Source organism: Hippocampus bargibanti, linkage group LG06 (assembly GCF_051943395.1).
Source record: "Hippocampus bargibanti isolate YZ-2025 linkage group LG06, ASM5194339v1, whole genome shotgun sequence".
Lineage (NCBI taxonomy): Eukaryota > Metazoa > Chordata > Actinopteri > Syngnathiformes > Syngnathidae > Hippocampus > Hippocampus bargibanti.
In genome coordinates this window covers 30,460,429-30,474,978 of record NC_142739.1, presented here as the reverse complement: position 1 = coordinate 30,474,978, position 14,550 = coordinate 30,460,429, and the positions used below count along the sequence as shown (strand labels likewise).

At 40.6% G+C, this 14,550-nt stretch overlaps 1 protein-coding gene across 1 annotated transcript; it reads right to left on the bottom strand.

Moving 5' to 3' along the window:
* Positions 1-14,025, bottom strand: usf2l (upstream transcription factor 2, c-fos interacting-like; the record flags this gene model as incomplete). Its single annotated transcript, XM_088998505.1, has 9 exons — positions 1-835; positions 1,145-1,273; positions 2,216-2,310; positions 2,529-2,587; positions 6,731-6,818; positions 8,959-9,091; positions 11,601-11,666; positions 12,289-12,375; positions 13,978-14,025. Coding segments are annotated over 9 exons (795 nt in total), but the record flags the coding sequence as incomplete, so codon positions are not given.
* Between the last annotated feature and the right edge of the window lie 525 nt (positions 14,026-14,550).

Genomic DNA, 14,550 nt, shown 5'->3' with positions numbered 1-14,550 from the left:
TTTATTTGTGACCATTTGTCAATAAAAAAGATGCCTCGCAATCTAACCTGAGAGACGTCGAGGCTGCTACCACGGCGGCATTTAGCATTTGAAAAGAAGATGTTGATGGGAAGGTGGAGAATCATCAGCCATCATGTGACCTTTTGATGATTAGCAAATTAGCCCACGTCTACGCATTTGCATTATTTATCTCGATTTCACGTTCTGCTGCGGCAGAAAGCATACGGGGGGGCGGGGCTTACGGAGAGATGAAAATTTATCAGTCGTGATGTTTCAAAAAAATGAAAAATAGACACGTTTTTGTGTTCAATCGCATTGTTAAAAAAATACAAAATTAAAGATTGGTTAACTTCTGAAGGAAAGCAAGAGTCTTTTGAAGGGGGGGTCCAGCCTAGACTCCTCCACATTTACTATACTTACATCTCGTTTTCCTGGGGTGTCGGCCACATGCAATATGGCCGACATTTCAAGTTATCTGAGCATCACAAATGGGCATTGGAAGCCCCTCCCCCCCCCCAAAAAAAAAAAAATAATAATAAAAATAGACTTGCCATCTTGCAGGTAGGTTGCGGGAGGGGGTCAGAGGTCATGAAATGAAATGTTATCGTCCTTGATACGAGGCAATAGTTGGTCAAGGGGCAAGCGAGGCTTTGAGGCGGCGGCTCGGGTACACGTGATTCTTCACAAGTCCTTGTTTTGGTTTTGCCAAAATGTCGCAATGGCGGCGGCGGCGACTCCTTCGTCGCTACGGCGATGACGTTTCCCCCGCCATCTCGATGCCGCGCTGCCGCAGCTGCGTTCTCAATGAGGCGTTTTCGTTCTTCAGTTCCTCAATCTTGGAAGAAAGAAGAAAAAAATCAGTTCGGAGCTAATTTAACTCATTGCGTGCCAGACGATGCGCAAAAATGGGTGCCAGGGTTTTTGTCATTGTCACTTAAATTCCAGGACTCACAGAATATTAAGTTTGAGGATGACATCAACATTCAATGCAGCGTTACAAACCTTAGACTCTCTACTTTCATCAGTAAAAAAGAGTTAATTCCTAAATGATATGGGTCTGGAGTTATAGGAGCTTGAAATGAGGGCAGATACATCCATAATGGTTTATACTGTATAGCGGACGGAGGGCGTTTCCCGGCCCTACCTGCTGCCTGCACAGCTCATTGTCCACCTGGATGCGGTCCGCCTCTTTCAGGCTCTCCTGCAGCCGCTGGTTGCTGTGGCGCAGTTGGCGGATGTAGTCGCAGGCTTTGGAGAGGATGCCTCCTTTGCTCTGGAAGCACCACAGGCCTGCTGAAAATGGGAGCTTCAAAAACACTCACAAGATTCCCTCACCCTGGCTGCTCCAGATGTTCAAGTAGGATTAAAGACAAACTTCTTTTATTTTGAAAAATCCTTCTTAGACCAAAATGAGGATTTTGTCTCACAATCGAGAAAGAACAGTATGAGACAGGATTTTATCTCATTGATTTACGTATTTAAACATTTATTAATCGTTCATGTGTGTTTATTTATGTGTTATATATCTATTTCTCTATTTTTCTGGTTATTTTTTATTCATTTTGTTTATTTGTGTGTTTATTTATGTTTCATTTACCTATTTATCTGTTTATTCATTTAATTTGAGTTTATTTGTGTGTTTGTTTCCATGTTTTTTATCTATTTCGCTACTTATTCATTTTTTCATTTATTCATGTAGTCATTCATGTATTTGTGTATTCATTTATCTATTTATTCATCTATTTCTCTATTCATTTGATTTATTAAGTTTATTTGTGTGTTTATTTATCTATTTGTTTATTAATTTGATTTATTTGGCTTACTTGCGTGTTTGTTTACATTTTGTTTATCTATTTAGCTCTTCATTTTTTCATTCATTTATTTACATTTTATAATAATAATCCATTTCATTTGTAAGCGCCTATTTACATTTAACTTATCTAGTTGGCTATTAAACTATTTATTTATTTACTTACTTATTTATGTATTCATTTATTTACATTGTATTCATCTATTTAACTATTAAGCTATTTATTCATGATGTTTTCATTTATTCATGTATGTATTTATTTAATTCATTTATGTATGTATATCTTTGAAAGACAATGTTTGCGCCTTGTTCCTTTTCCAATTTGAAATTTCTTCATGTGAGGCTTCCACTGGGGAAAAAAAGTGTCCAATGAGCGAATGAATGAATGAATGAATGAAAACTCACTGCTCCGGTTTTGCTGCTGTCCATGTTGCAGTCAGGGATGATTTTGGACAGCGTCACAATCCAGTTGTTGATTTTGTCCCTTCGCCGCCTCTCAACTAAAAACAAAGAAAAACAGGAAGACATTTTTGTTTTGTTATATATTTTTTTCTTCTGTGGTTGCCAGGCTATGGCAACTCCACAACACCCTCTAGTGGCCAACTTGAGTATATCCCCCTGTTGAACCGCACATCATCCATCGCGCGAGCAACAGAGGCCTGCATTGTGTTGCCCTGTCAGGCGAGTGGAAAGGGCGCCATGACGGCTAATCACCCACCTTCATTGTGCTGCGCTCTCCTCCTTTCATCTCGCGGTGTTCGGGGCACGTCCATTTTCCTTCAGACAAACAAAACACACACACACACACACGTTGGTTTGGGTTTTTTTGGAGTGTTGGGGGGGCGCGCGATACACAATGCAATACAGTGATACCTCAGCTTACGAACTTAATACTAAAAAATTAGACAATTAGATTTTCTATCTATCTATCTATCTATATATATATATATATATATATATATATATATATATATATATATATATATATATATATATATATATATATATATATATATATATATATATATATATACATAAAAACTATAGTGAAATGGTGAGAAAATGGATAGAAAACACAGTGAAATGTGGACTTGTTTCAACTTTCTTGATAGTTCAAAGGCAGAATGTAGACTGCAAGGTTAAAATATCCCATCAATCAGGCTCCACAAAAAAAAACCTCTTTCATCATGTGACAAAGAGGGTACAGCAAGTGCTGAAGAATGAAGGACTCTCTGTGTCTTTGTGTTGTCATATTCTTTGTTATTTAGTTTTTTTTTTTGTTTTATAATAATAATACATTTAATTACTAAGCGCCTTTCAAAACTCTCAAGGTCACTTTACAGTCACAGGATCAGTTTTTCTGTGGGTGAGCAGCGGCAGCCACACGCACCAGCGTTCATTCAAGCCGGTAGTAACTCAAATAGATAGAAAGCTAGCTAGCTAGCTAATAGATAGCCAACTAATAGATATCTAAGAGATAGTGATCTAGCTAGCTAAAAGATATCTAATCGACGCCCAGATAGCTGGATATATACTGGAGCTAATAGATAGCCAGCTAACTAGCTATATAGCTAATGTAAGCCAAACCTGCAGAAGCATAATATTTTCGGGGGGCTCAGAGAAACTCATTTGCCGCTAGTGTTCCAGCTTCAGCTGTCGTTCAAGCGCTACAGAATCCAATATGGATGGATCGCATTGTATTTTGGACAGCCGCCCCCATTTCAAGCTCAGATAACTCCAGAGCCATATCACTTGGGAATTAACTTGTTTTGTGATGAAAGAAGAGAGTGATCTTTGGAAGAAAATCAAGGCTATCGGGTGTGCTTTATACACTGGGAATAAAACGGTATATTTACAATTTTGTGCAGCAGAACGTGTGGTGTTAGCTAACTGTAACTAACTAAGACTTCAACATGAACGGAGCTTTTTAAAACAGCATCGGACAAAGTGTGCGACGAGTGTCCGTCAGCCGCGAGAACACCGCGACGACGAGTCTGGAGATGTTGTTTTTCACCCACGCGGCGCGCCGACCTCATTTCCAATTCCTGACGGGGACCGAGTTGCCGCGCTAACAACAATGGATGAGGGTCAGTACTGAGGGAGCGCTACATCTGCGGCTCAGAGTGGGGAGAATCGCGGCGGGTAGGTGGGTCGGGCGGAATCGCCACTCTGTTCGGGATCTAATTGGATTAGTTCATTTGCTGCAAACAGAAATGTGCTGTGACGGCGGTGATGGGAAAAAGAGGAAGAAGTGGAACGGGGGGGTGGAGGAGGGCGTTCCTCACCGGTTTAAAGCTTCTTGCCGCAGCGTCTCGTTTTTAATCTCTGCGGACGGCACGTACGGCGGGGGAGTGGGGGAGGTTGTTACTTCACTTTGACAAACTGCAATGTCAGCGTTGATGAGCTGACGCTCAAAACGGGGTGGGGAAAATCAGGGAACGTAAAACAACAGGGTCCAAACCATCATCACTTGTTTGGACGGAAAAACCAGGCTGCCAAACGTGCAAAAATGTGTCCACTCCAGTGCCAGGGTTTTTGTCATTGTCACTCAAATTCCAGCACCCACAGAATATTGACTTTTAGGACTGCATCAACATTCAATACAGCGTAAGAAACCTTAGATGCTCTTCTTTCATTAGAAAGAAACAGTTAATTCCTAAATAATATGGGTCTGGAGTTATATGAGCTTGAATTGGGGGCAGATGTCCAAAATACAATGCAATACATCCACATTGGTTTAACAGCATCTGAAGCGGGGACGTGGAAAAATGGGAAATGCTGCCCCCCTGTGGAAGGACAAAACATTTGCCAGAAGTCTGGCCAGCGCTTTATCGGCACCCAAGCACGAAAAAAAAACCCCCGGAATAAATTCAGGAATGGGAGTGAATTGGTTAATGTTCTGGACAGGATATGCTGCTGTGGACTGCAAATTTCCCCATTGCGGGACGAATAAAGGTATTCTGATTCTGATTCTGATAAGGCCCGCTGCCCCTCCCAAGATGGCGGGGGCATTCACTGCCATTCCCAAATTTATTCGGGAATTGAAAATATGACGTGGAGCGCCATTCCTGAATTTGTTTGGAATTAAAACTTTTTTTTATGTACAGTAAAGTCTCGTTATATCGATATTCAAGGGAGTCCGAAAAAATATCGATATAACCGGGACTATCGATATATCCGATATCGATATAACGAGACTTTACTGTATCTGTCGCATTCTCCCATTCGTCATGTGGCTTAACTCGCGACAAGACACATTTTGTGTCCAAATAACAACTGCTGCATTTTAGCGTTCACGACAAGGCAAAATAAGCATAACTCGATTTAATCGTCGGTCATGTGCTTGCTCGTCGCGGCTTTGCGCTGACCGCTCAGAAAATGGCGGCGTCATTGACTAGCACTTTTCAGGCGTCTATAAATCAGCGATTGAATAACGATTTGGGTATGGCGTCGATGTCATGGCACTAACACAGGGATTAAGTCAAGCTTCCTGTGAAGCCAACATGCAAGTCAATTTCAAAATAAAAGCTTCCTAAAAGGATTGTATTGGCGTCAATGTACTATTTGGTCAGCTGTTGTTTCGAAGTGGCCATCGCGTTGGCGCTTCACTCCGCAAATGGTCGCCAATTGTTCTGCCAAAGCTTTCTGGATGACTATTTGTACTTCTTTAAGTTTGATTTCGATCTGTATTCACACCCCCTTTCTCTGAGTGCAGATGTGGTTTGCTATCGAGTGGATACTTTTGCTTTTTTGGGACCGAAAAAGGAAAATTAGGGTCGAGCAGAAGAAGGAGATCATCGAAAAACACGAACGAGGTGCGCGTTTGTGTGACTTAGTGTCCCACTACAAGTATGCTAAGTCGCCCATTGCTACGTGTGGCTAAGGGTGTTTTTTGTGTTGTCGAAGCAGCGGTCTCAGGCAATAGAAGAGCTTGAAAAACATCTGTTGATTTGGATTAACAAAAAGCAACTAGCAGGGGACAGTGTGAGTGAGGGTATTATCGCTGAGAAAGCACGGCAACTTCACTCGGATATCATCAAGAGGCAACTACATCAACGACCATCACAAAGGTCAATAAAACCACTTTATTATATACAGTACGGTTTATTTCTTTAATGACAATCCAATATCACATTTATTATACATAAAATTATGTATATTTTGTGTAGTTTTAGGGATTATTTAGGAGAAAATTATGTTTTATAGGGACCTGGGAACGGATTATTCTTATTTTAATGGTTTCCTATGGGAAATTAATGTTTGGAAGACACACTTTTCACCTTACACACACTTTCTGGGAAGCAATTCAGTTCGTAAGCGGAGGTATCACTGTAATTAAAACCCGATGTAGATAGCGACAAATTTATGCTTTCACTCTGCATCCTTTCTTCCAAGAATAAAAAACATTTTGATGCTCCCCCTGGGAGTTCGTTATGGGAAGAATTACTTGATGGTGCAGTTTTTTTTGCGGGTAGCATCTTTTCATACGTGATATGTCACTCATGTTTTTTACTACACATCAGTCCAAATAGATTGTATCCGTTGCAGTTCCGCAGGAGGTTAGTTAAGGGCGAAAACAAGAGTTGATAAAAATGAGGGCAAGTTAAAGTAGCACCTGAGTGAGAAAACTCTTGAAATAAAGCCATAAATTGTTTGTATAGACCGATACTGCGCCCCAGCAGCACATCATAAAATATTATGACTTAGTCTAAAAAAAAAGACTTAGTCTAAAAAAAAGTCTCGTTATATATATATATATATATATATATATATATTTCTATATATATATATATATATATATATATATATATATATATATTTTTTATATATATAAATAAAAGGATGGATGGGTGTGTGTGTGTGTGTGTGTGTGTGTGTGTGGATTTTCTTTGGGTGGGGTGCAAGGGATGTGACACTCACACTGGGAAGGGTTGCGTACGCGGGGCAATACTTCGGGTAGCACCCATCTGGACGGTGTCGGGAGGGGTCATCATCACGTAGAACTGACCTGTGGCGGGTTGTATAAAAAAACAGAAGGAGTCATTGTGTGATGCCGGACGGCTTGACTTCAGCATCTGTTCACTCGTGAGGAAAAAAAGAAAGTAGAGTAAAACCGCTCACATACATATGACACATATGATGTGAGCCGACACTGAAATGGAGGCAATCAATCAAATGACTCAAACACAAATTGCAGCAAATTCCAGCTGCAATTTTGATTTTAAAGTGTGTGTGTTTATATATATATATATATATATATATATATATATATATATATATACGTATATATATATATATATATATACGTACACAAACACACACACACACACCCACACACACCCATATACACACTCCCCTACTTACGAGCATTCGAGTTACGAACAACGCTACATACGAACATTTTTGTAGTAGCATATATCGTATTCTCTCCAGTTGTACATGTATATACCTTTATAGAGAATATATATTTTTTCAATGTTTATTTTTCAGTACAAACCAATACAGGTTACTTCCACAAGCCTTTAATATACTTATATGAATCTTAAACATACTTCTATAAGCTTTAAACATGCATGTGTTACAAAATATAGCGCTGAAGCAACTTAGGAACAAATTCACCTTACGAACGACCATTCGGAGCATATCTTGTTCATACGTTGGGGAGCGTCTGTATATATCTGTACATATATCATGTGTTTTTTTTTTAAATCCAACAAGTGTGAACCTGTCGTCAGTTAAGCAACAGTTGAGGGCTAAGTATGACACATCAGCCGTCCCCTCAGACGACTCGTCTGGGTAATTGTGACAAATGAAGCTCATCCATTCACATGGCGCGCTCGCATTTCATTGGTTCTCTCAAGGCGCTCGTGTGCGCGTGGCAGTGACAAAAAAAGATATATATTTCAGAGAGACAATGGGCAACTGGTCCGCAAGTATCGTAAATCAGCCTAACATGCTCCAAGACAGGCGCATCTGGGAGCTTAAGGAACAATGAAATGAAACACCGCGCTACAAATGTTTTGAGGAGCGGGTGCCATTCGATGGAGAATTGAAAGCGTAAAGATTGAGAATCTGACACAGACACCCTTAAAGGACAACCGACACCATTTTTTTGTTTCCTAACTGACATCAGAAACACGTTTTATAGCATCTAAAACAGCCAAAACACACAGGCTGATATTTTTAGTCAAATGCAAAACACCAATAAAAATGACTTCAAGCGTACAAAAACTACTTCAAAATGAAACCGGAAGTGGCCAGTTTCAGAAGGTCCCGCCCCCCCAATAGGTCTTGCCTTGCTGGAGAATCTAAACAATGGCTTCAGATTGGGAGAAGATGCTTTCTTGTTACTCATCCAGTTATGAATATAATTCAAATACAGTAAAGTCTCGTTATATCGATATCGGATATATCGATAGTCCCGGTTATATCGATATTTTTTCGGACTCCCTTGAATATCGATATAACGAGACTTTACTGTAGTTCTGAAGAGGAAAGCATAAATGTTTGCAATCGATTAAAGGAGTCCTTCCGTGTCATTTTGAGGCATCTGGACTGCAACGTAGCGTCCCAGAAAATGCACAAGATGGCGCCCAAGCTCTGTTGGAAATGGGCTGATTTGTCCGCTGGGAAAAACAATGATGTTTTATGGGGACCTGGGAACGGATTAGTCTCATTTTAATGGTTTCTTATGGGAAATAAATGTTTAGCAGACCAACTTTTCGCCCTACGCACACACTTTCTGGGAACCAATTAAATTCGTCAACTGAGAACTCATTTTTGTTTGCAAACCGAGGTATGGAATATAAATAAAGAAACGTGGTGGAAAACCAACTTAGTTGAGAACCGAGACGTTCCAAAACCAAGTTTTGACTGACTGTATTGTTAGTGATGGGTAGATGCCCAGCCGATACGTCGACGTCGGCGAGATAACGACATGAGGCACCGAGCGAGCCGTGCGAAGCGGGCTCATGTGACGCCAAGTAATTACATGTGATCAGCGGGGGCTCCCCCGTAATTTACTTGAAAGAAGCAAGGCACTGCGGCGTGCGAGGGCCAATAAAATGAAGCCCACGAATACCGAGTCGGTCGGGACTGAGCGCTGCGATTGATGCATGTCAATCAAAAGTTGAAAAAGAGGCGCTCACCTGCCGTCTTCGTGAAAGGGGGCTCGGAGGAGTCGCTCACCGCCGCGGCGGGGAAGTAGGCCAAGCGTGCCTCGCCACCCGCCCATTCCCCGGATGGGCTTCCTCCATGACTGAAAGGGTTCGGGATCACCGCCTGGGACGGACGGATCAAAGAGAAAAAAATACGCAGAGAAGCGTCAGTCGACGTTTTTGGGTCGCAAACGTGTCGTCGACTGGAATCAAGAATAAAAGAAAAAGAAAGAGAAAAAAAATAAAAAAACAAAATGGAAACAAAGAAAAAGGAAAGAAAAATACTTAACAGAAAAAAATGAAAAAGGAAAAATAAAAAACAGAAAAAAGAAAAAAAAGAAAAAATGGAAATAAAGAAAAAGGAAAGAAAAATACTGAACCGTTTTAGTTTTTTCATCCCATTCGGTTTTCAACCAAAAATGTCCTATTTTTTATACAACCGAAATTTGGTTCTCAACCAAACTGAGTGCATCTGAATGCATCACTGGACTACCTACCCTCCGCTTCCTTATACGTCACGTCTTCCTCATTGTGACCGACGCATGAATATTGTTGTTTTACTTTTGCGAAAATGCGGACATATTTGGTTAAGATCTCCTGAATAGTAGGATTTTAAAGCAAGCAGAGGATGGTTTGAAAAGTTAGCGTGCCCTGTGTTTGCCCAAAGATAGCTGGGATAGGTGCCAACACGCCCCCTGGCACAAAGATACAGAGATTTTTATGTACAGATGTTAATGTTGATGTTAAAAATTGGTGAAAATAAAACTTTGTTTTTTTATAGAATTTTACACAAGACCTGCTCTATTATTAAGTTTTTATTGGGTTTATGCGATGAAATGGTTAAAAAGTTGTTTTCTACACTTTGAACGGATTAATATTTTTTACATTGATTTTAATGGAAAGTGCTGTTTCGGTTTTTCAACAAATCGGTTTTCGAACAGGTTTCTGAAACGGATTATGGTCGGAAACCGACGTATCACTGTATGTCCTTTCTCGGTGAGGGGCGTTCCTTCAGTGACGTAGGGTGAGGACTCGTCACCAACAGCTATATGCCATGGAATCTTTGTAAAATACGCTGAGTAGGAGTCATTTGAAGCCATTTTACAAATGATGGACACAACTTGTCCGGAGACGTCGGTTGTCCTTTAAGCAAGGGTGCTTGAAATTTTCGATGGACACGTACGTCCAAGCAATTTTACGTTAAACCGTTGACCTTTGGAGTAGGGTCAAACAATCACCGAGTCCAACAACAAACCACAATTTCCGAGAGGGCCTTCATGAGATGTGCGGGGGGCACTTATCCAAGGTCGTGCTGCCTTCAAGGTCACTGGGAATCCATTTTCTTTATGACCGTCCATCCTCCAATGAGAGCTCTTGCAAGCAAAGTGCCTCTTTGGCTATGCACTCAGCGGCTACGTCAATTAGCGACAACTGCGTAATCTAATGACAAGTTCAACGCGGGACATTTTGGGATGCAAAACGACAATAACGCTCACTTTTAAATGCTGCGCTATACACAAATTAAATGTAATAAAAAGCCATTCAGGAAGTACAATGCAAGTCAAGTGTCACTCTATTTTGAGAGCACAACTGCCAAAGTGATGTAAATAGAACAAAAATAGTTCAGACAACAACAAAAAGATGAATCTCAACAACAATAAAAAGCACAAAAACAGTTCCATTGATTTTTGTGTTTCTGTGTTGTCTAAGCAACGGTCTCAGGCAATAGAAGAGGTTGGAAAACTTCTGTTGATTTGGATTAACGAAAAGCAGCTAGCAGGTGACAGTGTGAGTGCACGGAAACCTCACTCGGATATCATCAAGGCGCAACTACATCCACCATCACAAAGGTCAATAAAACCACTTTATACATGAAATAAGGTCTATTCTGTGTAATTTTAAGGCTTATTTAGTCGAAAATTGTGTTTTATGGGGACCTTGGAACGTATTATTCTCAATTTTAATGGTTTCCTAGGGGAAATTAATGTTTGGAAGACACCCTTTTCGCCTTACGCATACTTTCTGGGAACCAATTTCATTGGTAAGCTGAGGTATCACTGAACATCAAGTACTGCAGACGTCTGTGCACGAGTACCTAATCAAGTGGCTTTCCATGTGCTGTCAAAACAGGCGAATGGCGCCCCCCAACGGTCAATGACCGTCACTACAATAACAATGCATTTTCAATCGAAAAACGATCACTTGTGTTTCATGTTGTTTATGAACAAGAGGCGCCGGGATAATTGAAAAAATAGTAACTACTGTTGACATAAGTTAAAAAATATAAATAAATTGGGGGCGGGGGAGTTTTGTTGACTAGCGGAAAGCTAACTCTTCTACCACTTGGAATTGTGTGTGAAGATGAGCCAAACTGAATACTGTACCTCATAAAACACTTTAATGGAGAGCACGATTGGCTCTCCTTGTTCGTCCTTTATTTAAACCACGTATGTTAACATAAATATATTATTGTTATATTATTGTTCTTCTTATTATTATTATTAAGCACAACATTCGACATGTTCGAACACTTGGTGAGACATCTAAAAAAACAACAACAAAAAAGTCCATCCTGCTAAGGGTTCAAGTAGCTGAGGATCGCTTCTGAAAGACGCGGTTGAGACGACACTCACCGTCCCGCCAACCTCGTCCCGTCCCTCAACGTTGCGGTCAGTGACCTGGACCACACGATATGTCACCTGGAAGGCGCAAAAACCATTTTTTTCTATTGAAATAAATACATAAATGTTGTGTTTCTACGGTGTGAATACCTGGCTGGTGGATTTATTAATCATATCCCGACAAGGTGCAGTACAATCCACTTGAGACCGGACTTTGTCAAATGAGAAAACGGTCTTGTTTGGAGGCAATTTGTAGGCCCGCGTGCATCATGTGACTCGCTCCCTCGCCTGACTGACATGTGACAAGAGCCTCGTGCCAATGCTGGCCCCGGCCCGCCATCACATGATATCGCCCTCACCCCGTAGATATGCCAAAATGAGTCCAGCATGGATGACCGGGTTATTAAATGCCACACTCATTTTCCGGATTGAATTGATCTGTACTCAAATTATGTAAGGTTGGTGTCATGGATGTTCATTTTAAGAAAAAAAAACCCGATACAGCGATACCTTGGCGTACAAACTTAATTGGTTCCCAGACAGAGTGTGTAAGGCGAAAAGTGTCTATCCCAAAAATTAATTTCCCATAGGAAACCATTAAAATGAGAAGAATCCGTTCCCAGGTCCCCAGGTTCTCAAAACATGAATATAAAAGTATAATTTTATAACTTCATATTTTAAATTTCAAAATAAGACTCACCTGTCCTCTGCCAATGCGTAATTGGTAGTTTATGTTGTCATCCCCAAATGTGCGTAGTGACAGCTGTATGTCCGTCTTTGGTTCTGTCTGAGAAAAGGACATTTTAGTTTTATTTTTTTTAACCATGACATTATAAGGGGGGAAAACAGATAAAAATGACAAAAACACCCCCAGAGGTCAAAATGGCCTTTATCACCACAAGTGGAGGAGTCACGTTGAACTTTAAAGCTTCAGCCCAGAAGGTAGAAACAAAAAAAATAACAATAAGAAGAAAAAAACTGAATGATGGGGAGCAAAACTACTACTTTCCTCTATTTGTCCAAGTACGTAAATGACAACAAATCACAACATAAGAAAAAGTGGGGAAATGAATTATTGGATGGACGAGGAAAAATGTTAAGTCAGGTGCAATGATAATGTAAACCGATGTACAGTGATACCTCAGCTTACGATCGCTTTTAGCTCACAAACTTTTTGCCTTACGAACATTAAATTCGCAAGAATATAATCTTGGCATACAAACTAGTTTTCGGCGGACGAACCAAACCACACAGCGCCACGGTGGCTGGCCGATTAGTTTTCGTCACCCCCTTTCTATGAGTGCAGACGTGGTTTGTTATCGAGTGGAGTACTTGTGCTATTATGGGACCGAAAAAAACCACCACAGGCTACTTACTGTTCAGCCAAAGAGGACACAAAAGAAAATTACGGTCGAGAAGAAGAAGAAGATCATCAAAAAACACGAACGAGGTGTGCGTTTGTGTGAGTTAGCATCCCAGTACCATTACGCTAAGTTGACCATTGCTACGCGTGGCTAAGGGTGTTTCTGTGTTGTCTACGCAACGGCCTCAGGCAATAGAAGTGGTTGATTTGGATGGACGAAAAGCAGCTAGCAGGGGACAGTGTGAGTGAGGGTATTATCGCAGAGAAAGCATGACAATTTCACTCGGATATCATGAAGAGGCAACTACATCAACGACCATCACAAAGGTCAATAAAACGACTTTAATGTACAGTACATTTATTTATTTAATTACCATCCAACAGCACATTTATTATACATAAAATGAGGTGTATTTTGTGTAGTTTTAAGGCTTACTTAGTGGGAAAGTATGTTTTATGGGGACCCTGGAACGTATTATTCTCATTTTAATGGTTTCTTATGGGAAATAAATGTTTGCCAGACAAACTTTTCACCTTATACACACTTTCTGGGTACCAATTAAGTTCGTAAGATGAGGTATGCAAATGAGACCGGATACTCAAAGTATGAGGGAGATTTTTATGTAATTTACTGTCAGATTCCTGCACCTCCTCGTTTGGTTTATTTTGGCTGCGGATAAACACAACAGAAATGTCACTTCGACCAACCTAGTTTGACAGCACAAAAAAAATGCAATTCCAAATGTTAGCTTAACTTTTGTGAAATTCGAGTTCAAATGAATTGACGTCAATACTTGAAACCTGACTGTTGCAGTTCAGAAAGCTAGCCCGACCTAGCCTATTCTTTATTTTCAATAAATAACCTGTTTGAGTTATAAATAATTGTCTCTTTGCCTCTAAATGCCACTGGGTTCTTGCAACGACAAACCCACTTTTCTAAAGTTTTTTTTCTTTCCTAGGGAAAAACATGATTAGCATGCTGTATTTAGCTTGTATAGAGTAGCCATTTTTGTGACACGGTTTTACCTGGCCTTGTTCAGACTTTGCTCGAGAATATCGATCAGGGTGGGATTTTTTTTAACTGCGGGGAGGAGGGGGGTCTTCAGTGCCACAAATGGAGATGGAAGTGCTTGATCACGGGGACAAACACTTGGGTCATGTGAGAGGAGGCAATCACGGACACGTGAGACGCAGCTCGGCTTTGGAACCAAGATGGAGGCCGGCGGAGCGGTCGGTGCAGCTGTGTCAACTGAAATAACTCTTTCAACGAAACGGTTAATCCTGGTGGTCATTTTTACCCCTGCCGCAATTAAATGACTTGGAATGTTCAAACTGTGACGTGTTGCACACTATTCGAATTGCTAACGAATTGCACGAATGAATCCAAAAACGGAACATCCAAGCTGTTTTTATGCTCGTGAGTTTGAAGCTAATCATGTTTAATATTTGACGACGTACCACAATGCCTGTAGGTAATACCTGCATATTTTTTCAATGTAGAAAATATTTCGTCACTGAATTTTTTCATGAATAGATTTGATCGATTGTGAGCGGTGTCTATGTTCCTTCAAGTGACAGTCCGGTTATGTAGTTTGCGAT